General features: G+C 45.2%; 1 protein-coding gene across 1 annotated transcript in view; it reads left to right on the top strand.

Moving 5' to 3' along the window:
* Positions 1-1,953: 1,953 nt before the first annotated feature.
* The window catches only part of MTA3 (metastasis associated 1 family member 3), a 139,320-nt gene continuing 115,997 nt past the window's right edge, over positions 1,954-25,276 (top strand). Inside the window, exons 1-3 of the mRNA XM_035111219.2 lie at positions 1,954-2,197; positions 17,875-17,942; positions 20,471-20,564. Of these exons, the coding sequence (XP_034967110.2) occupies positions 2,170-2,197; positions 17,875-17,942; positions 20,471-20,564 (190 nt within the window). The 5' untranslated portion in view covers positions 1,954-2,169. The remainder of the gene's footprint in view (positions 2,198-17,874; positions 17,943-20,470; positions 20,565-25,276) is intronic.

Here is a 25,276-nt window from a genome sequence, read left to right on the forward strand (position 1 = left end):
TAATTAGCTTTTGACACTTGCTAACTCTCGGGGATTAGAAGTGTCTAGTACCCAACACCCCCAATCTTTCTAACACACCCAAATAGAATATGTCAAATTAGCAAGTATGACGGCCAAAATAAGAAATATAGATGGAAAGATAGTAACAAGTGAGTGGGAACAATTTGAAGGGTATTTAAAACAAACTGGCATTAAGATAAATCTACAAACAGGGATAAAGCTGCCACCAGCAGCAAACAAAAGAAAGGAATAATTAGAGGAACAAGTTGTTTATTATTTGGATAAAGGATTTGATTTAAGATATTATTTTAAGATTTAAATTGATAGTTTTGGAATCATTTAAGTATGAAAATTGCCAAAATGGGATGTAAGTAGACTCGGGAAGGGAGGAACGGGAAGCCGAATTTATGACAGTGTTATCAACATAAGATTGGTCCCCCCCCCTCGTTTTTGATGGTATTTTGATGGTATTTCTTTTTTCTTTTTCTGGACTTCCCCCCCCCCCCATCCTTTTTCTCGCCTTATGTTCTCCTTTTTTTTGTTTTGTTACTTTTTTGTATCTTTTCTTGGTTATATGGTATTATGATGTGATATGATGAAGTGAATGTAATATTAAGTTGAAAATCTTAATAAATATAATTTATATATAAAAAAGAAAGGATTGTGAAAAGAAAAGAAAATCAATGGAGAAGAATTTGTAATTTGTAATTGGATGTTAACGAAAGATAGGTTGGGAAGTCTGTATTAGATTTGATAGGATGGAAAAATGTATGCATAATGTATACGGTACCATAAAGAAGGCTGATCGCCAAAGAATTGATGCTTTTGAATTATGGTGCTGGAGGAGACTCTTGAGCAGGCATAAGCAACTTTGGCTCTCCAGATGTTTTGGAACTATAACTCCCATGATCCTTAGCTAACAGGACCAGGGATCATGGGAGTTGTAGTTCCAAAACATCTGGAGAGCCAAGGTTGCCTATGCCTGCTCTTGAGAGTCCCATGGACTGCAATAAGATCAAACCTATCCATTCTTAAGAAAATCAGCCCTGAGTGCTCACTGGAAGGACAGATCATGAAGCTGAGGCTCCAATACTTTGGCCACCTCATGAGAAGAGAAGACTCCCTGGATGTTGGGAAGGATTGAGGGCAGAAGGAGAAGGGGACGACAGAGGACGAGATGGTTGGACAGTGTTCTCAATGCTATCAACATGAGTCTGACCAAGCTGCAGAAGGCAGTGGAAGACAGGAGTGCCTGGCGTGCTCTGGTCCATGGGGTCACAAAGAGTCTGACACGACTAAACAACAACAAATGTATACTGAATAGCTCATATGCGTATATATATTTAAAAAATTCTAACACCCATTGGCTTATAGAGGTCAAGCACTCACAAACTCGTAATAGTAGGGTGTGGACCTGCCCTATGGCAAACAACAGCTGAACACCAATGTGGCCTTGGTAAACACAATTATGGTGCAAACTCGCACATTTATTTATATTTTTGCAATTGCATGTATTGAGTGAAGTATGATGGCCAACATGAAAATCTGAAGCAGGAACTCCCACCACCAAACTCAACTCCCACCCCACCCCGCGCTCTCCTAAACACTGCACCCTAATGCCAGCGCCCTGGGCTCTTGCTCAGCACCCCATTTTGCAGAACATCCACCTGTTCCTGCTAGGTAGGCGCGCGCGCGCAAAAGGACCACGTACCCAAAAGGGGCACCTACTCCTGAGCCACCCCCAGTGGGTCCCTTCCTTCCCGCAGCCCCGGAGTCAGACCCACCCGAGGGAACTTTTTAACCCTTCCTCTCCCGGGCCTTGGGCGCACACGCACGTCGGCGTGGGCTGTGCGCTCTTGGCGTCGCCGGCGCCGCCCGCTCGCAGCCAACAGCGCTCTCCGCCCTGCCCAGCGAGGCGGGCCCGGATGCTCGGCCTTAACCCTTCAGCTTCCTCCCTCCGCTCCCTTCCCCCACCGCCGAGCGAGAGGGCCGAGGAAGTGTCGGAGCCGCCTGGCACCCTGTTGTGGTGCCCGGCGTGGGTGGCGTCAAGGGCAGAGGCAGCGCCGGCAGCAGCGGAGAGGGCTGGGCGCTCCTCCCCTTCCCCAGCCCGGCGTCGGCGTCGGCGGCAGCACAGGAGGAGGAGGAGGAGGGCGCAGAGAGAGCGCAGACATGGCGGCCAACATGTACCGAGTGGGAGGTATGTGGGGCTGGCGCGGGGGGTCCTAAGCGCAGCGGCGCCCCCTCGGCTCCCGGGTTTGTCCTTGGACGCCGAGGAGGAGCAGGAGGGTGGGCCTGGCGCCGGAGTCCCATGGGGCGAAGGAGTGCGGCCTCGCGGGGAGAAGGAGTGCGGGGCCGGTTCTCGGCCGGGCCGGAGCGAAGGGGCGTGTTGAGCGGAGCCGAGCCTGGCGCAGCACCCGCCCCCCGCGGGGAACCCAGCCTCCTCCTCCGGATGCTTAATTTCCCACGAGGGATTCCACGGCCCACCTGGCCACGGAGGTGGAATTTGGGGGAGAAGCCCCCCGCGCCGCGGCCTCTCTTCCGCGGGAAAGCGGGGGGAACCGCGCTCCCCGGGAATGGCAGTCTCTGCGCTTCCCAAAGGGGAGCCTGCCCAACTCTCCCTCCCTTCCCCATCAGTGGAGGTGGAGGGAAGCTTCCCGACCCCCTCTGACTAGAAGAAAGCTCTCCCTTCGCCCCTGGTGTTTGGGGACTCTTTCAGGGGCGAGGGAGACGCACGGCGCACCCCCTATTCTGACATCATGTGTTCTGGGGTTCACCTCCCCAACCAATTCAGCGTGGTCCTCAGCGCCCCCCCTATTTTTGCCCTCATGTGAAAATTGGCACAAGGTCGCAGGCCTCTCTTTTGTCCCATGGTTTCCAGTGGGGTTGCTCCAAAGCAAGTGGAGTGGATAGGAAAAAAGGATAACTGGTTTGTAAAAGGATGAGCGGTATAGAGACTGGATAGGGAGAGAATTCTCCTTTTCGTTATAACTGAAACTGGGGAGACGGTGGCCCCGTCCCCAGTTAAATTATATGGCAGTGCCAACCTAGCAGTTCAAAAGCACAGCAAAGTGCAAGTAGATAAATAGGTACCGCTCTGGCGGGAAGGTAAACGGAGTTTCCGTGCGCTGCTCTGGTTCGCCAGAAGCGGCTTAGTCATGCTGGCCGCATGACCCGGAAGCTGTACGCCGGTTCCCTCGGCCCATAATGCGAGATGAGCGCCACAACCCCAGAGTCGTCCGCGACTGGACCTAACAGTCAGGGGTCCCTTTACCTTTAAAGGTACCTAGGTAGCCATTTCTGGAAGTGGGATGCTGGACTTGATGGACTTTTGATACGATTTTGAACCCCGAAGGGTAATACTAGAGGAATCTCTGCTTCTTAAGTGCCAATTCACTCAAAATGGCAGCACTTATTTTCTCTGTGTGATTGGGCAACTTGGGTGTGGAGAAACTCAAATCTGAAATGGCCATTTAAATGGGAGGGCCACTTTCCTCTACATAGCTGCGCACACACAGCTGTCTGTGAGGGAATAATGTCTGCTTGGGTGAACCAACTTTTAAGGCCTGGTTCTCAGAATCAACCTCATGAGGAGCATTTTGTTGTTGTGAGGTTGAAATGGGCAGGAGGAGAAAAACCATGTACACCACCTTCTGATCCTTGGAAGAAAAAGGTGGCATGTAAATTAATAAATAACATTTTTGAAGTGCAGATTTGGGCACAAGTGATGGGAATAGACCACCAGAGTGTCCCCCCCCCTCCAGAAAGCTAACATGTCAGGGAGACAGCATGCCAGACTGTCGCCATTTTGTAAGTACTTACAGTGGTACCTCTGGTTACGAATGCTTTTGGTTATGAACGCTTCGGGTTACGAACTCCGCTAACCCAGAAGTAGGTGCTCCTGGTTGGGAACTTTGCCTCGGGATGTGAATGGAAATCGCGTGCCAGAGCCGCGTGTGCAGCGGGAGACCCCATTAGCGAAAGCTTGCCTCAGGATAAGAATGGTTTCAGCTTAAGAACGGCCCTCAGAACAAATTAAGTTCATAACCAACCATTTGCTGTACTGGCAAATCCAGATACCAATAAGTAAGTACTGGCAAATTTAGGCTATACAATTAAAGTAGATTAGGTGCTTTTGGCCAAGAAAATACAAATAATAATAATTGAAAGTATTTTGTGGAAAGAATGGTGTTGGGGAAAATGCAGGGGAAATAGTGATATTGTATCATAGGGTTGCCATATGTCCAGAATTTCCCAGACATAATCCAGAATACTGCAGTCAGAAGCAGAAATCACTAAAAATGTCCAGCAAAATCCGAACGTATGGCAGCCCATGTTGTCGGTAGTGTCGTTTGGGGCGATTTTCCTTTAAAAAAAGTTGCACAACTTTGCCAAAGGAGAGCTCAACAGTGATGTATAACCGCCACATGGATTTTGTGCAAACAAATCTGGATGAATAAACAGGTTGCCTGGAAGACCCCTAGAACCTTTCTCCCCGGCACTATTTAAAACAGAAGCGAGGAACCTGTGTCCCTAAGTGATGCCAACTCTCATCAGCCAGCAGGGCCAGTGGTCAGTGATGATGGGAGTTGTAGTCAAGAAATACCTGGCCGGCCACAGGTTTCCTCTCCATGTTTTAAGGTATCAACATAAAGATTATTCCAATAATAAAGGTTAATAACACGAATAAGACGACTGTCTGTTTGGAAGAAGGTGCATAGCAGTTGAGTGGAAACTTTGGCCCTCTAGATCAGGGTTTCCCAAACTTGAGTTGCTGGGAATTCGACCTGGGACCTTCTGCATAAAAAAAGAACCGTGTGCTGAGGGAGAACAGAAATGGAGGAGGACAAGGCAGCCTGTGCTTGAAGGTTGGGAGTGCTGAAGTCCATCAGAGAAGACAGGAACAAAGAGGCAAGACTTTTCCTTCTCTTGAAGAAGAAAAATAAGGGAGTAGAGGGCTATGAGGAAGTTTAGGGTCCGGTTGAAAGGAGCTACATCGTCACAGCACTGCAACAAACACTGAAACACTTGACCTTCTGCTTCTTCCAGAAGGGAAAATCCATGGATACTTTTGACCCCATTGTTGGCCTTTCTAGCATTCAGTCATTGGAGTCCTACCTGCAGCCTGAAGTGTTACATCCTGGACTCTGATTTAGTACATCACCAATGCTTTGTGAAGACTAGGCATGTCCCCCAGAATAATAATAAGTAAATAATTCAGAGAAGCATAGCACACGTGATTCCAAGGATGAGCCGAAGGATACATAGCTTGAGTGGTGTGCCTTTGCACTCATTTTTTGTGTTAGATGTGCAGTCTTCCTAGGAAAACACTGAGGAACAACAAGTTTTTCCTGTTTCCTGTGGAAACTGGCAGTGCCATTTGGCAGGCTCTTGTGACACCATGGAGTCACCCTGCCCACTCCACCCACTCTGTTTTATGGTGTGTGTTTTTTTAAGAAGGCAAAAAGACTCCAGATAAGCGCCCCAGGTTCCTGAACCCTACCGAAAATCAAAGAAACAGAGAAAAAATACCTGGAGCGCAATAGGGGGATGGAAGGGCCAAACTTAGTAATTAGGTACAGTATAGGTGTTTTAGCCTTGAGATTCCACCAGCTAAGAAATTAACTGTTGGCTTGAGTTGCACAGATATTTTATATTTTTGTACAAATGCCCCTTATTCATGAATCTCAGAAAAACTACTCTGTCTTTACGGCATCATTGCTCTTTAAAGATTCAGTTTGGCCCAGTGACATCTTACCATATGAGGTAGGTTAGGCAGAGAAAGACAGCGAACTAAGGTCACTCAGTAAGCTTCATGGCTTAAGTCAGGATTTGAACCCAGGGACCCAGGTGGCGCTGTGGTTAAACCACTGAGCCTAGGGCTTGCTGATCAGAAGGTTGGCGGTTCGAATCCCTGTGACGGGGTGAGCTCCCGTTGCTTGGTCCCAGCTCCTGCCAACCTAGCAGTTCGAAAGCACGTCAAAGTGCAAGTAGATAAATAGGGACCGCTACAGCGGGAAGGTAAACGGCGTTTCCATGTGCTGCTCTGGTTTGCCAGAAGTGGCTTTGTCATGCTGGCCACATGACCTGGAAGCTATATGCCGGCTCCCTCGGCCAATAATGCGAGATGAGCGCGCAACCCCAGAGTCGGTCACGAATGGACCTAATGGTCAGGGGTCCCTTTACCTTTACCTTTACCTCCCAGGTCCTAGTCAAACACTCTAACTAACCACTACACCACATTAGCTCTCATTAGCCACAGGTGTCTTAGATAATGATAAGAATGCCCTGCCTCTTAATTCTCAGTCTGAGTGGTGGAGTGAGGTATGGTAAGATGCTACCTGTTCACATGTATTATTTTAGTTGCTTTTGACTTGGCAAAGCATATCCTGTCTTTCCTGGCCCTTTCACATCAGGAGAAATTGGATGGGCGGTTGCAGTAGTTCTGTGAGGCTCTTTCCAATAGAGAGAATATAATAATCTGGGTGTCCTTTCTCCTGTGTTGTAAGAAAACTTGCAATGCTATTGCAGATGCATTTTTCATGTTTTTTAGTGCCAGGAGACTTGCAATCATGCTACAATCTTCTTTACGGTGTGGGAAAGTGAAATCTTAGGGGAAAGGCGGAGGCATGGCCACTTACCAGCTCACCTGTGGGGTAATTTTATCTTGCTGATCCACTATTCCCTTTTCCCCTTTCCTCTTCTATGAAGAAACCCTTTCTGGGACCCCACATTTAAATTCTTCCCTGGTCTCCTTGCTGGCCCTGTTGTTGTTGTTTAGTCGTTTAGTCGTGTCCGACTCTTCGTGACCCCATGGACCATAGCACGGCCCTAGTAGGACCAACTTGGCCAGTTAGCCCTGGTGATCATTTGATGTCTACTGACTGGTTCCCCCCCCCCAAAAAAAAGACCCCTGAATTTTTGAATTTTATTGATATTGATGCTACATTTTATATTGTATTTTATGCTTTTTTATGTTGTTTTAAAGTTGCATTTTAATCAATGTTTTATATTTGCTGTTAGCCGCCCTGAGTCCGGTTTTTAAGCTGGGAAGGGCGGAGTATAAATAAGAAATTATTATTATTATTATTATTGCATAAGGAGATGCAGGGGCAAACCATGTATGCCACCTTGAGCTCCTTGGAGGAAAAGTGGGATATAAATGTAATAATAATGATAAGGCTGCCTTTCAATTTAGAGATGGATCTGTTGAACATATTTATTTTTAGGGCTACAGCGTTCAATTGATCACAAGAAACTTATACAGATAGATACGGAGATATATATCTTTTAAATAAAACACTTTAAAAGCTGCTGGTAGTCAGTACCCTCTTCGAAGAAGCAGTCTCCCTTTTTTTCTCTTCTGCCGGTGGGAATGCCTCTCCTAAGTTAATGCCCGCTGCAGCTTTGTTTCTTCTTGAAACAAAGAAAGTTGTCTTGTTTCAGAACCATTGTTTTAGATGCATGCATATGAAACCAACGCATTCATTTAACAAAAAGACAGCGAACTAAGGTCACTCAGTAAGCTTCATGGCTTAAGTCAGGATTTGAACCCAGGGACCCAGGTGGCGCTGTGGTTAAACCACTGAGCCTAGGGCTTGCTGATCAGAAGGTTGGCGGTTCGAATCCCTGTGACGGGGTGAGCTCCCGTTGCTTGGTCCCAGCTCCTGCCAACCTAGCAGTTCGAAAGCACGTCAAAGTGCAAGTAGATAAATAGGGACCGCTACAGCAGGAAGGTAAACGGCGTTTCCATGTGCTGCTCTGGTTTGCCAGAAGTGGCTTTGTCATGCTGGCCACATGACCTGGAAGCTATATGCCGGCTCCCTCGGCCAATAATGCGAGATGAGCGCGCAACCCCAGAGTCGGTCACGAATGGACCTAATGGTCAGGGGTCCCTTTACCTTTACCTTTACCTCCCAGGTCCTAGTCAAACACTCTAACTAACCACTACACCACATTAGCTCTCATTAGCCACAGGTGTCTTAGATAATGATAAGAATGCCCTGCCTCTTAATTCTCAGTCTGAGTGGTGGAGTGAGGTATGGTAAGATGCTACCTGTTCACATGTATTATTTTAGTTGCTTTTGACTTGGCAAAGCATATCCTGTCTTTCCTGGCCCTTTCACATCAGGAGAAATTGGATGGGCGGTTGCAGTAGTTCTGTGAGGCTCTTTCCAATAGAGGGAATATAATAATCTGGGTGTCCTTTCTCCTGTGTTGTAAGAAAACTTGCAATGCTATTGCAGATGCATTTTTCATGTTTTTTAGTGCCAGGAGACTTGCAATCATGCTACAATCTTCTTTACGGTGTGGGAAAGTGAAATCTTAGGGGAAAGGCGGAGGCATGGCCACTTACCAGCTCACCTGTGGGGTAATTTTATCTTGCTCTGGGCAATTGCTTAATTGCAACTTTGCATTCCTTGCCAGCAGGAGAAAGGAACTGGAGTTGTTACCCTGTCCTAATTGTGAGCATCTCAGCCATTCTCTTAACGATTAATGAATGAACTTCCTCAGCAAGCAAACTTGTTTTCTTACTTTAATTCTTGCAAAAGTGTGTTGTCTTCTCTGTCCCATAAGCCTGAAATGGCAAATGATCCTTAACTTTTCAAAGGGGAGCATTTATTCAGCGAAGTGAGTCAGATACTGCAGTTTTCTACACAAGGGCTAGGTAATCTGTGGCCCTCCAGATGTTGATTCTTCGTCCATGCTATTTGGAGCTGATGGGAGTTTGAGCCCAGCAACACCTGGAGAATTGCCCCGTTCCCTACCTGTGCTCTAACACGCTTCACCTGAAAACAGTCCCTCTTGAACTCAGTGGGACTTAACACACACACAATAAACACATTGTCAATCTAACAAATAGATGGATCTTTAGGGGATGCACAATTATACTTCCATGTAAATACTAGTATTTGTGAAGAAACGGGTCGAGCATAGCTGCCAAGTTTTCCCTTTTCTCGCGAGGAAGCCTATTCAGCATAAGGGAAAATCCCTTAAAAAAAGGGATAACTTGGCAGCTATGGGGTCGAGTTTGGAAATGTCTGCAAGTAGGATGGTGTGCGATTGTTTCAGTATTTCAAGACGGGTATGGAAAGGCTTGTAGGTAGTGCAGCGTAGGGGTTAGAGGTTGAACTAGAACCTTGGGAACCAGGTTTCAAGTCTGAGTCACTGGATAACCTTGGGCCAGCCACTGACTCTTAGCCTAACCTACCTGGCAGGGTTGTTGTGACCCTGGCTGGGTCGGGATGGCATGGGGTTGGGGGACCAACTCCCTTCTCTTGCTGGGGCTCAGTTAGTGCCAGTGCCTTCTGTTAAGAGTTTGGGTGTAATCCTTGACGCCTCCCTTTCCATGGAGGCGCAGGTTGCAGCAACAGCCAAGGCGGCATTTTCCCATCTTTGCCGTATTAAGCAGTTGGTCCCTTACCTTTCCTGCCCCGACCTGGCTGGACTACTGTAACTCGCTCTACCCTTGAAACTGCCCAAGAAATTCTAGAGGGTGCAGGATGCTGCAGCGAGGCTCCCCACGGGATCCTTGCCATGGGAACATATTCACCCAGTGCTCTACCAGCTGCACTAGCTCCTGGTGGAGTATAAGGCCAGGTTTAAGGTGCTGGTTTTGACCTTTAATGCCCTATGTGGCCTAGGACCCTTGTACTTACAGGACCACCTCTCCTGGTGTGTCCTGCAGAGGACCCTAAGGTCCATGAATAATAATAGCTGAAAGGTCCCGGGCCCTAAGGAAGCCAGACTATCCTCCACCAGGGCCAGGGCTTTTTCAGTGACAGCTCCGACCTGGTGGAATGTTCTGTCCCATGAGACTAGGGCCCTGCAGGACTTGATCTCCTTCCGCAGGGCCTGTAAGACAGAGCTATTCCTCCTTCCTGGCCTTCAACTTGAATTAGCCTGATCCACTATTCCCTTTTCCCCTTTCCTCTTCTATGAAGAAACCCTTTCTGGGACCCCACATTTAAATTCTTCCCTGGTCTCCTTGCTGGCCCTGTTGTTGTTGTTTAGTCGTTTAGTCGTGTCCGACTCTTCGTGACCCCATGGACCATAGCACGGCCCTAGTAGGACCAACTTGGCCAGTTAGCCCTGGTGATCATTTGATGTCTACTGACTGGTTCCCACCCCCCCCCAAAAAAAGACCCCTGAATTTTTGAATTTTATTGATATTGATGCTACATTTTATATTGTATTTTATGCTTTTTTATGTTGTTTTAAAGTTGCATTTTAATCAATGTTTTATATTTGCTGTTAGCCGCCCTGAGTCCGGTTTTTAAGCTGGGAAGGGCGGAGTATAAATAAGAAATTATTATTATTATTATTATTATTGCATAAGGAGATGCAGGGGCAAACCATGTATGCCACCTTGAGCTCCTTGGAGGAAAAGTGGGATATAAATGTAATAATAATGATAAGGCTGCCTTTCAATTTAGAGATGGATCTGTTGAACATATTTATTTTTAGGGCTACAGCGTTCAATTGATCACAAGAAACTTATACAGATAGATACGGAGATATATATCTTTTAAATAAAACACTTTAAAAGCTGCTGGTAGTCAGTACCCTCTTCGAAGAAGCAGTCTCCCTTTTTTTCTCTTCTGCCGGTGGGAATGCCTCTCCTAAGTTAATGCCCGCTGCAGCTTTGTTTCTTCTTGAAACAAAGAAAGTTGTCTTGTTTCAGAACCATTGTTTTAGATGCATGCATATGAAACCAACGCATTCATTTAACAAAAACTTAAACTTTTAATCAGCTAGAATTTCTTTAGTCCTATATTTTAAATCTCATCAGTCCTATTTTCTTCATCTCATCGTTGAGCTGCCATGGCATCGTACAGGGTTAGCCAATGTGGTTCCCTCTAGAGCAGGCATCCCTAACCTTTGACCCTCCAGTTGTTTTGGACTACAATTCCCACCATCCCTGACCACTGGTCCTGTTAGCTAGGAATCTTGGGAGTTGTAGCCCAAAACATCTGGAGGGCTGCAGGTTGGGGATGCCTGTTCTAGAGGTTGTTGGACTCCAGTTCCTATAATTCCTGGCCAATGGCCATGCTGGCTGGGACTGATGTGAACTTGTTGTCTGAACGACACCTGCAGAGCAAAATGTTGGTTACCCCGGCAATGGTCTTTGAAAACATCTCTGCTTAGCCACGAACACACTAGATGGCCTTGAGCAAGAACTCTCTTTAATCTCAGCCCTTCTACTCTTTGTCTTTCCAAACTGAAATATGGGACTGATGAAGTTAACGCTGGCTTTGTTGAAATAATATTCCTCCGTTACTCATCCTCTCCTGTGCCTTGTATCAATCCTCTCTCGTTTCGTGTGTTTCAAGTTATGGTTGTGAGGTTTTTGTTTTTTTTAAAGTGAAAGTGTTATTGCTTTATTTTTATTTTTTGTAAACCTCTTTGAGGTTTTCTATCTACAGTCAAATGGCATATAAAATTTAAGAAATAAAAAAAAAATTGAAAGGAGATGTAGACTGCTGCTCAGCCTTGTAGGTCTATGACTGACCACCCTGTGATCCTCGGATAAAGGGTGGCACATAAACACAATTAATTAATTAATTAAAACATCTAGGAAGACAGTGGTGGGGAAACTTTTTCTACAAAGGATAGTTGACTCCTAAGGGACGTCATTTTGGTGTTGCAGCCATTGGTGGGTGAAGCTGGAACAAAGGGAGGGTGGAGGTTGCAATATTTAGGGTTGCATATTGCACTTTCTGTCTTTCTCTGCCCAGTAATAGAGGTTTTCTGCAAAATTTTCTCATGCAAATTAGGCTTATTTTTATAGTGTAATTTCCATCAGCAAATTTTCATTCTGCCTTGAAAATGTTTCTATGCAATTTAGGCTGATCTGCACCAGGAATTTTTTTTCCAGTTTGTGTTAGAAAACTCCCTAGAGAGTGATCTAATTTGTCTTGAAACTGAACATTTTACAGGGGGAAATGAAGCATTTGGCAGGCTGGGGCATGGGGTGGAATTGCTCGACATCATTGTTGCCATATTTTTGCATTAAATTAGGGATGCGTGTGGCCTATGAGCTGCAGCTTCTTGTTTTCGGTATGAGAAGACCTGAGAGCAAGGGACACTCCTCAGAAGTAGGACCAAATCTCGCAGGTAGAATGAATCTACAGTCATACCTCAGGTTGTGTCCACTGCGGGTTGCGTTTTTCCGGGTTCCACCACATGTGCAGAAGCGTTCTGCGCGCTTCGCACATGCGCAGAAGCGCTCTATCATGCCTTTGCGCATGCGTGAAAGCGCCGCTTGGGTTGCGGACTTTTCGGGGTGTGAATGGCACCCCAGAATGGATCAGGTCCGCAACCCAAGTTACCACTGTATTTATTTCGCTCACTGACCAGACTGCTCACAGGTAGAGCACTCACTATGCATATAGTAAATCTCCAGATTGAGTTGCTTGGTGGCATGAAAAAGTTCTGCCTGAGACTTTGGAGGGCTGCCACCTGTCAGTTATGGGATGGACGGACAAAATTGTCTGAGGCTGTTTTCTTAAAGTGTTGCGTGTTCCACCAAATCACAGAGACAAAGTGAAAAAGGCAAAGTGACTAACTAGACATGGAAGCAGATCTTCCTTTTCCTCAAGGGCAGGGGTCGGTAAAGTTTTTGTGGCTTGGGCTGGTTCACGGTCCCACAGACGCCGCAGTGGACTGGAGCGCATGCGCAAATGTATTTTCTGACACTCCTTCTGGCACGTAGGAGGCGTGCACAGCTTCCCATTGGCTGCAGGAGCTTCCTGTAGCCAATGGGAAGCTGGCCAGCGTCGTGGAAGGCTGTCCCCACTCTGCTCTGTGCCAGTTTAGTGCAGTGCACAGGAGCCGACTGAGCGGGCGGCGGGGGTCCATGCGCTGGTTAAACGACCCTCATGGGCCGCTTGTGGGCCGCCTTAGGTTGCCGGCCCCTGCTCAAGGGCTACTGCATTAGGTGACTGGGTGTATCAACAAGCTCTCTTCTCTGATTCATTTAGGTCCTGAGTTCCTACGAGTGCAATGCTGTGTACGCTTAACTCAGGAATGAGTTTTACTGGATATAATTGGATATGCTTCTGAATGAACATTCATAGAATCAGTAGTTTAGTGCGGCCAAGCCACACTCCCAACATCAGTGCTGCTATAGCTTACCTCGATGGCATTAGGCAAGGCTACACAAATGCACCAGTGGAACCAGCTCTCTTCCTGGTCTACCTGCACAGCTCCCTATCCAGGCCAATGCCATCCAGATAAGCGGCAGTGGCACTGCTCCATCACACAGCTTGGGGTGTGGGCTGTGAGCTGTCCCCACCACCTACATTCCTGCTGAAGTCTAGTTAAAGGATACCGAAAAGCTGGAATGTGTCCAGAAGAGGGCAACCAAAATTGTCAAAGGCCTGGAAACGATGCCTTATGAGGAACGGCTTAGGGAGCTGGGTATGTTTAGCCTGGAGAAGAGAAGGTTAAGGGGTGATATGATAGCCATGTTCAAATATATAAAAGGATGTCATATAGAGGAGGGAGAAATGTTGATTTCTGTTGCTCCAAAGAAGCGGACATGGAGCAATGGATTCAAACTACAGGAAAGAAGATTCCACCTAAACATTAGAAAGAACTTCCTGACAGTATGAGCTGTTCGGCAGTGGAATTTGCTACCAAGGAGTGTGGTGGAGTCTCCTTCTTTGGAGGTCTTTAAGCAGAGGCTTGACAGGCATATGTCAAGAATGCTTTGATGGTGTTTCCTGCTCGGCAGGGGGTTGGACTGGATGGCCCCTGTGGTCTCTTCCAACTCTACGATTCTATGAAAGTCTTGCACAACCTGATTATTATTATTCAGATCACGAGTTGTCCAATCAGCGTGATGTTCCTCCTAGGGGGTCATGACCATTTCTTAAATTTTCAGACCTAAAGTCTTCCCTGGTGCAGTGGTTTGGAAAAATGCAGGAAGTCGCTTGCAATGGCCATGGCTAAGCCTACTTCCTTTCAGACATCTTGCATGAGTCACGATGGATAAGGAAATTGTTTTGGCTCTCAACTCTCCCTTGCTGTCCTGCACACTCCTTTGTTGACGCTGATAGTAAATGTCCAGGTTAAACATTGCATTTGCTTTCCACTCTTTGGGGTTCAATCTCTTGAGTATTACTTTTTATTGTCTGTGTTGGTCCTACAGAAACAATGTTTATTTTCCTGCTGGCTAACTACTTAAAGATTATTTAGAGATGGGAGACATGGGGTGTGACCAGAAATTGAGAAATTGTTCTTCTTGTGTGAACTGTCATTTCCTAATTCTAACAGAACACAAGATGTTTGATTTTAGCTTCTTTCTCTTTTTTCAGTCGAGTAATCTAGAACCCAGGTGGTGCTGTGGGTTAAACCACGGAGCCTAGAAGGTCAGCCTAGGGCTTGCAGTTCGAATCCCTGTGAGGGGTGAGCTCCTGTTGCTCGGTCCCAGCTCCTGCCAACCTCGCAGTTTGAAAGCACGTCAAAATGCAAGTAGATAAATAGGAACCGCTGCAGCGGGAAGGTAAACGGCGTTTCCGTGTGCTGCTCTGGTTCGCCAGAAGTGGCTTTGTCATGCTGGCCACATGACCTGGAAGCTATACGCCGGCTCCCTCGGCCAATAATGCGAGATGAGCGCGCAACCCCAGAGTCGGTCACGACTGGACCTAATGGTCAGGGGTCCCTTTACCTTTACCTTTAATCTAGAATCATACATTATGTGCAGTGTGTATAATCTAGAAGTAAAACTTTGCATAGGATTGAAGCTTTAAATGTAGTAAGCATTAGCTCATGATTCTTTGGACATCTTGGTGCATCTACCCTGTTTCTCATATTTTAAGACATACCCATAAAATAAGCCACAGCAGGATTTTTAAGCATTCAAGGAATATAATCCATACCCCGAAAATAAGACATAGTGATAGGCGCAGCAGCAATGCCGGGCGCGGCAGGAGGAGGAGGAAAAAAATAAGACATCCCTTGAAAATAAGCCATAGTGTGTTTTTTTGAGGAAAAAATAAATATAAGACGTGTCTTATAATATGAGAAACATGGTAGTCATGCATGGATGCTTCTTGCATGAATTTTAGTATTTGGATAGTTTTTAGTCAGCTCTGTTAGTGGTTTTCTGCAATGTTACCGGAGCACCAGATGTTGTGCAAAGGAACACCGGAAGCTGTCTTATTATGCTGAGTCAGACCATTTGGTCCATCAAGCTCAGTACTGTTTACACTGACTGACAGTGGTTATTCTGGGTTTCTGGCAGGGAGCCTTTCCAGTTCTAGTTGGAGATACTGGGGATTGAACCTGAGACCTTCTGCATGCAAAGCAGATGCTCTACCGCTGAGCTATGGTCCTTCCCTCTAAACCTTGCCATGCCTCATGCTGGGAAATTACAGGACAGGTCCCGCAGTAAGATAAAGGCTGTGCTTGGTATCAACACAGTCGCTAGTTCTGGAGCTCTACAGAATTCTCTCAGTTGGTAGAACACGAGGCTCTTCATTTCAGGGCTGTGGGTTTGAGCCCCACCTTGGGCAAAAGATTCATCCATTGCAGGGCATTGGACTAGATGACCATTGTGGTCCCTTCCAGCTCTACAATTCTGTGATTTTAGACACAAGTGGAGCCTCATTTGACTTGGGATGGGTGAATGAGGGCTGTGCAAGAAGCAGAAGAATATTGGTATATGGATGCATTGTGTTAATATTTCAGACAATAGTGCTGACTAGAAGAAGCTGTGTTATGGAAGGATAGTACTGCAGAAATGTTAACTCTTTAAAATGACGGCTTTTAATAAGCGTTACACAGATTAATTGAGGATAAGGCTATCAGTGGTTCCTTATCCTTATGGTTATTTTCTATCTCCACTGTCAAGAGGCAACATACCTTTGAATGCCAGCTGTTGGGAATCACAGGTGGGGAGAGAGTTGTTGCACTCAGGCCTTGATTACATTCTAGTTCTCGACCCCCCCCCCCAACAACAACAGCAACCAATTTATGGAATTAGCGAGAGAGAGAACACGAGAATGAACCACGAGACTGTTGTTTTTGCTTCCATAGACTAGCATGGCTGCTTTCCCTCTAGTAATAAGTTCATGCTGCCTTAACTTTAATTTTTTGGGGTTTGCTAACTTTCCAGGGTGGGCTGGTTAGGAAAAGGGTCCCATCTGGTGGAAAGTTTTATATATCATCTGAAATTTATAGCTGTGATTCACAAATGGTTTTGCTTAAGGTTGCCATAATTTTTTCCAAAGAATCCGGGGACACACTTTTTTTTTGATAAGAGAAAAAAAGTTATTTTTTTAAAAGGGTATTTTAAAAATGATTAACAACAACAACAACAACAATTATTTATTATTTTTTATTTGTACCCCGCCCATCCGGCTGGGTCTCCCCAGCCACTCTGGGCGGCTTCCAACAAAGATTAAAATACAATAAAGTGTCACAAATTAAAAACTTCCCTAAACAGGGCTGCCTTCAGATGTTTTCTAAATGCCAGGTAGTTGTTTACTTCTTTTAACTCTGATGAGAGGGTATTCCACAGGGCGGGCGCCACTACCGAAAAGGCCCTCTGCCTGGTTCCCTGTAGCTTTGCTCTCGGCGCTGGACCTCAGTGTCCGGGCAAAACGATGGGGGTGGAGACGTTCCTTCAGGTATACTGGGCCGAAGCCGTTTAAGGCTTTAAGGGTCAGCACCAACACTTTGAATTGTGCTTGGAAACGTACTGCGAGCCAATGTAGGTCTTTCAGGACTGGTGTTATATGGTCTCGGCGGCTGCTCCCAGTCACCAGTCTAGCTGCCGCATTCTGGATTAGTTGTAGTTTCCAGGTCACCTTCAAAGGTAGCCCCACGTAGAGCGCATTGCAGTAGTCCAAGTCGGAGATAACTAGAGCATGCACCACTCTGGCGAGACAGTCTGCAGGCAGGTAGGGTCTCCGCCTGCATACCAGATGGAAGTAATATCTTCTCTTCTGTGGTCTCCTCTGTTGCACGGCCTTCCTCTGTGCCCCGGCCTGCCCTCTTGGAGTGCTAGCTGCCGTAGAGTAGACTCAGATCGGGCCTGGGCTTAGCCACGTGTCCTTGCCTTTCCGGTGCTCTCCTACCTTTTATGCTCAGCGGCGGCAGCGGCGCAGCAAGGTCAGAGGGATCTCTTATTCTCCTTCCTCTTTCTCTTCCTTCTCCTCTCCTTCTCCCTACGTTGGTTCCAAGGTTTTCCTGGCCCCGGAGCGCCACTGGGCAATCGGCTGGGTGGCCGGGTGCTCTCACCCCCGGCTTGATTTAGGTCGCGGTGTGTGTGTGTGTGTCAGTGGTTCCCCCAGTTGACATCCCCATTTTCCCCTTGGCAATGATGGCGGCAGCGGCAGTCTCAGCAGCCTGGAGCCAGCCTGGTAGTGCAGTTGGCTCTGGCTGGCTTCAGGAGATGCTCGCTGCCATGGTGTCCGCCTTTTTGCCTCACTGGAAGTTCCCGTATGATGTGTCTTGTGCCGTTGAACCAATCACACAACATTCATTCACTACTAATAAATCTACAGCATTTAAAATATAAATCTGGGGACATTAAATGAAATCTGGGGGCATTTCGGGGACAGATTTTTAAATCCAGGGCCTGTCTCCGGGAAATGGGGATGTCTGGTAACCAAGGTTTTGCTAGCACCAGATTAATTCATTGGTTGATCCTAGGAGAGGCAGAAGAGAATTTATTAATGAGCTATAAACATCTATAACATAATAAGGTCACATATTTTGTTAGCCTTGATTTAAGGCCCTGTGAACATAGAAATAATGACAATGTATGCTTGGATTTAAGCATGAAACTCTCGGGTTTATTTTTCAGATTTATTCCTGTACTGTTTTCTGCAGAACTTTAAATATATTTTCGCCTTTTCATTACAGATTATGTTTATTTTGAAAACTCTTCAAGCAATCCATATCTGATCAGGCGAATAGAAGAACTTAATAAGGTACATGAATATGCAATCTTTTGTGCCACTTGACAAAGAGTTGAAACCCTCCACAGTGGAACGCAGAGGTGTAATTCATTTGTAAAATATGGAAGTTATCCCCCCCCCCAAGCTCTTGTGTGAAGTTTGTCAAGAAATGCTTTTTTTTCCCCAGGGCTGCATTTTAGAAAATGAAATATACTTCAATCTGTGCCATAACTGAAAAAAAGCCCATGCCACATAATAGATCATTTGGCTTTGTTTAGATGAACTGTGATTTAGTACTTGTATTCTCCTCTCCTGGCTGCTGGAATCCTGTGGGGGCAGGATGCAACCTGCTGGAGACAGTCTGGAGGTGTATAAACAGTATAGCATGCAGTGGAAATCCACAGCTGAGTGATTATAGGGGGAGCCTGCAAAGGACATATGTCAAGAGAACGAATGTCCTAGTGGAGCAGGACAAGGATTAGTTAAGGACACTCTGCAAGATCATAGAGCAGTTGACTGCCTTGCACCTAGTAACTGCCTGAGCTGAGTTGAGCCTTGCATATTGATTGGCACATGCCCAGGAGTTTGAACCAAGCCGCTTTTGCTTTGGTGAGGAGTGACTCTTTGATGGGGTTCCAGCCCGACTTGGAGCCCAGCATACATCAGGAACCAATGAAGCTTCCTAATAATAATAATAACAACAACAATAGTAGTAGTAATTTATATGCCGGCCATCTGACTGGGTTGCCCTGACCACTCTGGGTGGCTTCCACAAACTAAACACATTACACAGTAAAACAGGGGTCCCCAAACTTACCTCGCCGAGGGCCGGTGCCGCCAGCACCGATCGCGCTGTGGGCCGGAGCATGCGGGAGCATGCACCCATACACGTGCGCACACACGATTTCCGGCGCACTTCCGGGTTGTCGGAACACCAGAAATCGCTTGCGCGCATGCGCATGGGCCTCCTCCGGCCCGGAAGTGCGCTGGAAATGACGCTTGCGCATGTGCACAAGCTATTCCGACGCTCCCGGTGACCTGGAAGTGGGCAGCCGCGCCGGTAAGAGCGGGTGGGTGCCGGGGGCCGCATAATGAGCCTCGCAGGCCGCTTAGTTTGGGGAACCCTGCAGTAAAACACCAAACATTAAAAAACTTCCCTATACAGGGCTACCTTCGGATGTCTTCTAAAAGTCAGGTTCTTGTTTTATTTCCTTGACAACTGACTCATACCCAGTCAGGCCATTGACATGCAGTGGAATATGCATCTTACTGCAGATGCTGTTTATCCGTGCTGCATTGCTTGTGATGGGATGCACATTCTGAAGTTTAGTATTGTCTCCTCTTACTGGTAGCGACCAGGGTGGATTTGATTTAAATCAAATTGATTTAAATCACAATTTAAATCACTAGTCAGTAAGACTTGATTTAAATCATTATTATTTTTTTACAGAAAGACTCATTCTTGCTGGTATAATCTTAATATTTGCAACCAGAGGAATGTTACTGATTTGGTTATACTATTAGAAATACAGAGACAGATAATTATGAAATTATTGTGAGGCTTATTAAGTTAACTCTTTATATTTGGACAACTTTTCTGCTGTACCTTATTGGAAGGAGAAAAACAATCATTTCCTTAATAACAATTTAAACAATTTATTTAACTAAAGCAATAACATTATAGCATATGTATCCATGTTTGTTAACTGGTGTGGTTAAACGTTGATTTTTTTTTTTTTTAAACCTAGACTGAGTTTTAGCACACATGAAAAACTTAAAACAAATCCTTATTTCCTGACAAATATCCTTTGGACTATAATGTAACTTAAATAGAAAACTGTCTTTAAAAATATTTTTCCTCCAAAAGCATTTTATTTTAAAAATCTGATTTTTTTTTTAAATAATTGATTTTTATCCACCCTGGTAGCGACTTTCCAGGGTTTCAGGCAGGGGTCTCTTCAAGGGTGGAAAATGTGCTGCACTGTTGACTCCCCAACAGGAGCAGCCAGCTTGGAAGATCAGTAGTGTGGCTGTGCCCGCTCCCCAGTCAGAGAATGCAGCAATTTGGGAGGCCGGGAAATGTTCCGTTCTTCAGATGTTGTGGGATTACAACTCCCCTTATTCCTAGCCAGAATGGCCAGAGGTCAGGGATGATGGGAGTTGTAGTCTTAACAGCATCTAGAGCAGGCATCCCCAAACTTCGGCCCTCCAGATGTTTTGGACTACAATTCCCATCTTCCCCGACCACTGGTCCTGTTAGCTAGGGATCATGGGAGTTGTAGGCCAAAACATCTGGAGGGCCGCAGTTTGGGGGATGCCTGATCTAGAGGGTGCCAGGATCCCTATCCCAGGATTAAGGGATGGGAATGGTTGGCCTGATAATCTGCTACATGCTCAACCATTAAAAAAAGATGGAGGTAAACTTTGGCTTGGGGGGGGGGCAGACTAATGAGTTGGAGGTTTATTAAACAATTAGTGCTTTCCCATAGCCAAGTTTTGCTGGCCACGTGTTCCACAGTTTTGATACACTGATTTATCAATGGGTTTTGTTGTTTTTGCAGACTGCCAATGGCAACGTTGAAGCAAAAGTGGTGTGCTTTTACAGACGGCGTGACATCTCCAATAGCCTCATCATGCTTGCAGACAAGCATGCAAGTAAGTAGATTGTTTCCTTCAGAAACAAACTGCATGGATTCTGCAGTTTGTTGCTTTCTGTGTGCATGCATGTACTGGAATGTGCATCTTCATGCAGATGCAGTTTATCCACAGTCCGTTGCATTTCAAGCGCTTTCCCGCCCAGGGTGGAATTCAACTTTCACCCTTTGCTTTGTTGCTTCTGGAAAGAAGGCTGCTGATAGCGATTTCTGCCAATACTCCTATACTCTGCAGCCCTCAGCAAAATCTGCTCTGAAGTGTTGGGGGACCCTGTAGAATGGATTTCTTAGGATGAAATGCTGGTAGCTGAGGTCAGAAAAAAATCCTTCCCTTCGTTAGTGAACTGCTATGCTGAATCAATAGCCCTTTTATTTGAAAAGTATTATTTCCACCTTTTTATCTGTGACATAGTTGACGGCTGAATATCTGTGTGGCTTTGCTCGGCAATATTGTATGTTTCTTTTGTATTTATCTACGCCGTGACATAATTCACGATTTGGTAAGCAGCCCTCGCCGTGTCTACCCCTGGAAGGTTAATGCCTTTAGCCGTAGTTTCTTGTTGCCCGTGGGAACTCTGTTTTTGTATATGCCATTGAAGTGATTGTTTCCACTCAGTTCTAATTGGTAACGATAGGAGCAAGAGATTTAGCTGAGGCAGAACTGAAAGTTTAGAACTTGACAATCTGCCAATAATAATAATAATTATATCCTGATATTCTGCCAAAGAGGGATAGCTTTAATGTAGTTTGCGGTTTCTTTATCTTTTGCAACAAGGCTTCATTATTTCATGCATAAATAATGTGCTAAGTTTTTGGAAATCATCGTGGCAAAAATGCCGTATTGATTTCCGCCCTTTCCTTATTCTTCCTTTCTTATTCTTCCTATTTCATTGCTTTGTAACACCTACCCAAGCATATCAAGCTATTTCCCATTTTTTAAATTATTTAGGTATTAAATTTCTATACCACCCTTCATCCAAGGCTAACAGGGCAGTTTACAATATTAAAAACACAGAAATACATACCATAGTAACAAACACGAACAATACTTCCATAGTTTAAAAGGCCATAGATTATTTAATGAGATCATGGGTCAAAAGACAGTTAACACAGTGTAGAGTAGAGACTGACAGACTTCCGTCTTGTAGAATCCATTTAGTTTTTTATTACAACCTTTAGATCTTCCAACGTGACCTGGTGCAAAAGGCATACGCTTAGAATTCTGAGCCAAGGGACCAAGCAAAAGAATTGAATGGAGTTCACTGGTCTTGCACACAAATATCCTTTCTTGGTTCACCCCAGATTGCTTCATTTTGGCAGTATAATTTAGACCAGGCACCCCCAAACTTCGGCCCTCCAGATGCTTTGGACTACAATTCCCATCATCCCTGACCATTGGTCCTGTTATCTAGGGATCATGGGAGTTATAGGCCAAAACATCTGGAGGGCCGCAGTTTGGGGATGCCTGATTTAGACCAAGGGGTTAGTTATTTTGTTGCTATTACTAAGCAACTGAGAGTCAGAAATAATATCAGATCTACCCAGAGATCTCCCAGCAGATATTTTGCCCATCCCTTGTGTAGAGACAGATTGTTCTTTCTGTGGTTATAGATTATTTCAATGCTGCCTTTCGGCCAAAAAGGCTTCAAACATGGCTCACAAAGGTTTTTGTTTAAAGTGCAACTTACAACAATTTAATACAACAAAATCCAAGCATGAAACAACAACTAAAAGCCCAATGGACTCATGTCCCGGCCCAAAACCAAAGGAATCATGGGGTAGGATGGGGAGGAGCCAAGGTGCGCCTGATGCAGAATAGATCTTTTCCTTGGATGAAGGTGATAAAATTACCATACTGTACTGTATATACTTGTGCTGAAAAAGCCGCCCTCGGCTTATATTCGAGTGAGGTGGGCGGGGTAATGAAAATTTGCATGGGGGAGCCATAAAACTAGGCAGTGCGACTACAGGCACACAGGATAGCAGGGATGCCAAAGCACCACATGTCAAAAGGCACTTGGATGAGAGAGACTGTATACAGGTGCTAGATTGCTGCCATTGTTAAACAACTGGAAATAAGAAATTACTGCTGATACACTTCAAATCACCCAGAGATCTACCACTAGATCCTGATCTACCTTCTGCTCACCTTAGTGTAAATCAGATAAGTCTCTTAAAAATAGGGGTATTCACATCGTGCATTCAACAAGTGTACAGTAGCACCTCGGCTTATGTTTCCCTTGGGCAATGTAAGCTTCAGGTTGCGAAAGCAGCAAACCCGGACTTGTTTTGCCATGCGCGCATGCGCAGAAACGGACTACCGCTTCTCCAGTTGCGGAAACCTCAGGATCTGGCCGGACCTCCGGAATGGATCCTGTTTGCAACCGGAGGTACCACTGTGTAATCTTTGTACACAACAGCTGAGCTGTACAAATCAGCAAGTGTACACGTTTCCACACAAACACTTGTACATGCGTAGAAATAGGGATATCGTGTTCAGTGTAACATGTGAATAAGCCTATTGTTAAAGCAGAGTGGATGTCAGCCTGCTCAGTGCTTTGGATTTGACTGGTATCTCTGAGAAGGTTGGGAAACAAATGGAATGGAATGGAATGTCATAAGTTCCTTGTGATTCAGCCCCTGAGCTGCTTAAAAGTGTTGGACATTTAGTTAAGCTCTGAATAACAAGGAATTAACAGCACAGAGTGCCTGAACACAAGACGAGACCAAAAGTCTATTGAGTTCAGAATCCTCTTTTTGACTTTGGCCATGGCCTTGCAGATGCCTCTAGGAAGCTGAAGATCAGAGCATAAATGCAATAGCTGTTTGTCATAGTTATGTCCTATCATCTGTTATTCAGAGATAGAATGGAGGGAAGCCTGCCTAGCAGTTTAATGTGAGTTTCTCTGAACTTCTTGAAATAAATAAGCAGAAGATTGAACAAACAAACCTTCTGTAGTGTTTCTTTAATGGTGGTCATCTAATAATTTTGCTTTATTTGGTTTTATTTTGAGGAAGACATGGTGTGTCTCTCCCACTCTGGGGGCGAGGACATAAAGGAATACTAAGAATGAGTTCCTTTCCTTGACATAATAGCCATCTCTCCCTTTTGTGAATGACAGTGTATAATTAGTAGTTGACTCCTGTTCATGAGCGTCTCATTAACCAGATTAGTGTCAACTCTTTTAAGTACAGAGCAAAAGTTTTATATTGTCATAAGCACACAATAGGCTTATTTTAGTGAATGGCTTGTTAATATATTAATGAGATTTGGGAAAGCAAAGCTCTCATAAAGGGGATTTTATTGTGCAGACCTCCACCCTGTGTAAATACATCTGTTTACCAGCTTTGTGTCATTTTGTACCTAGAGTTTTGCATGTAGAAGTGCTTTGCATTTATGTATTTATGTCTGCATTCAGAGTTATAAGGCATGGGAGGACTCTTAGTATCTTCTTACAAAATGCATACAGGAAAGTAGGGATATTACAGACAAGTCATTGCCTTTCAGCTGAATTCATCTCTTGGGGTTGGAGATCCTGTGTGCCTCCAGAGGTTCTGTCACTCCCAGCTAGAATCCCTGATAGTCAGGGGTAATGAGAATGGTAATTCTATCAGTGTCTCATGCATGTTGCCCTCAGCTCCATGGAGGAGGGGAATGACACTAATAAGGTAGATAAATAGATTGAAAGCTTTTCTAAACCAACTTGGGAATCCTTTAATATTTTGTTGGCATTCTGTGTGTCTTAGGAGACAGTGGAGGAGTGCACCTTTGGGGGTGAAGTCAAACCGTTAGAGAGAGGTACAGCGCCTGCTGTAGCTGTAGGGACTGATACAGGAGAGACATGTTTTGTTGCAGCTGAGGCAGACAAAGGCATCCAGTTGTGCTGCTGCAGATGGACCATTGTGTGTCTTCTCTCTATATTCTTCCCAGCAGCCATTCTTCCTACGCAGAATGGATCTTCCTGTGGATACATGACCTGACCCTGTCTCCAGGCACTCAGGTGGTCTGCAAGGGATTCCCACATGGCGAGGTTAATGTTGCCAGCCTTCATGTCTTATTTGCATGTCTCATTCTTTGTAGCAAAGAGTTGGTCTGCCGATGGGCCAGGTGGCTGAAGCCCGCTCCCCATATAGCACGTCCTTGGGGATTTCCATTTCTATGACATTGAGCCAACCTTCTGGAGGAGGAAAGAGGACGATCTTAAAAATATACACATACTTTCAACAGTAAGGCTTTTAGGGGAGTGACCAGTAAAAATAGTAATAACAATGATTCAAATAAGGAAGCAATGTAAGGGAGCAGGGTGGATAAAAATCAATGATTTTTGTTAAAAAAATTCGGATTTTTTTATTTAAATCGATTTTTTTGATTTAAATTGGATTTTTTTTTAAAAAAATGCTTTTTGAGGAAAATATATTACCACCCAAAGGTTATTCCATCATGAAATAAAGATTAGTTTTTTAATTATGTAGAATAAGGTTGTATATGTTTAATTTTTTTGGTAAATGAATTCCATTAATCCATTCACAATGCCATGCTCTTCCAGAGGTTTTTGTAAGATTATTGGGCAGTTTCTCTGCCTACAAGATATTATCACAGATGCTTGGTTTACTTTTGCAGTTCTCAAAACTGAATTTGACTCAACAGAGATCACATGCCTCTTCTTCCCAGCAAAAATGTTATAACATGAACAGAGTTGAGAAAAAGACCTT

The sequence above is a fragment of the Zootoca vivipara genome, chromosome 3 (assembly GCF_963506605.1).
Source record: "Zootoca vivipara chromosome 3, rZooViv1.1, whole genome shotgun sequence".
Taxonomy (NCBI): Eukaryota; Metazoa; Chordata; class Lepidosauria; order Squamata; family Lacertidae; genus Zootoca; species Zootoca vivipara.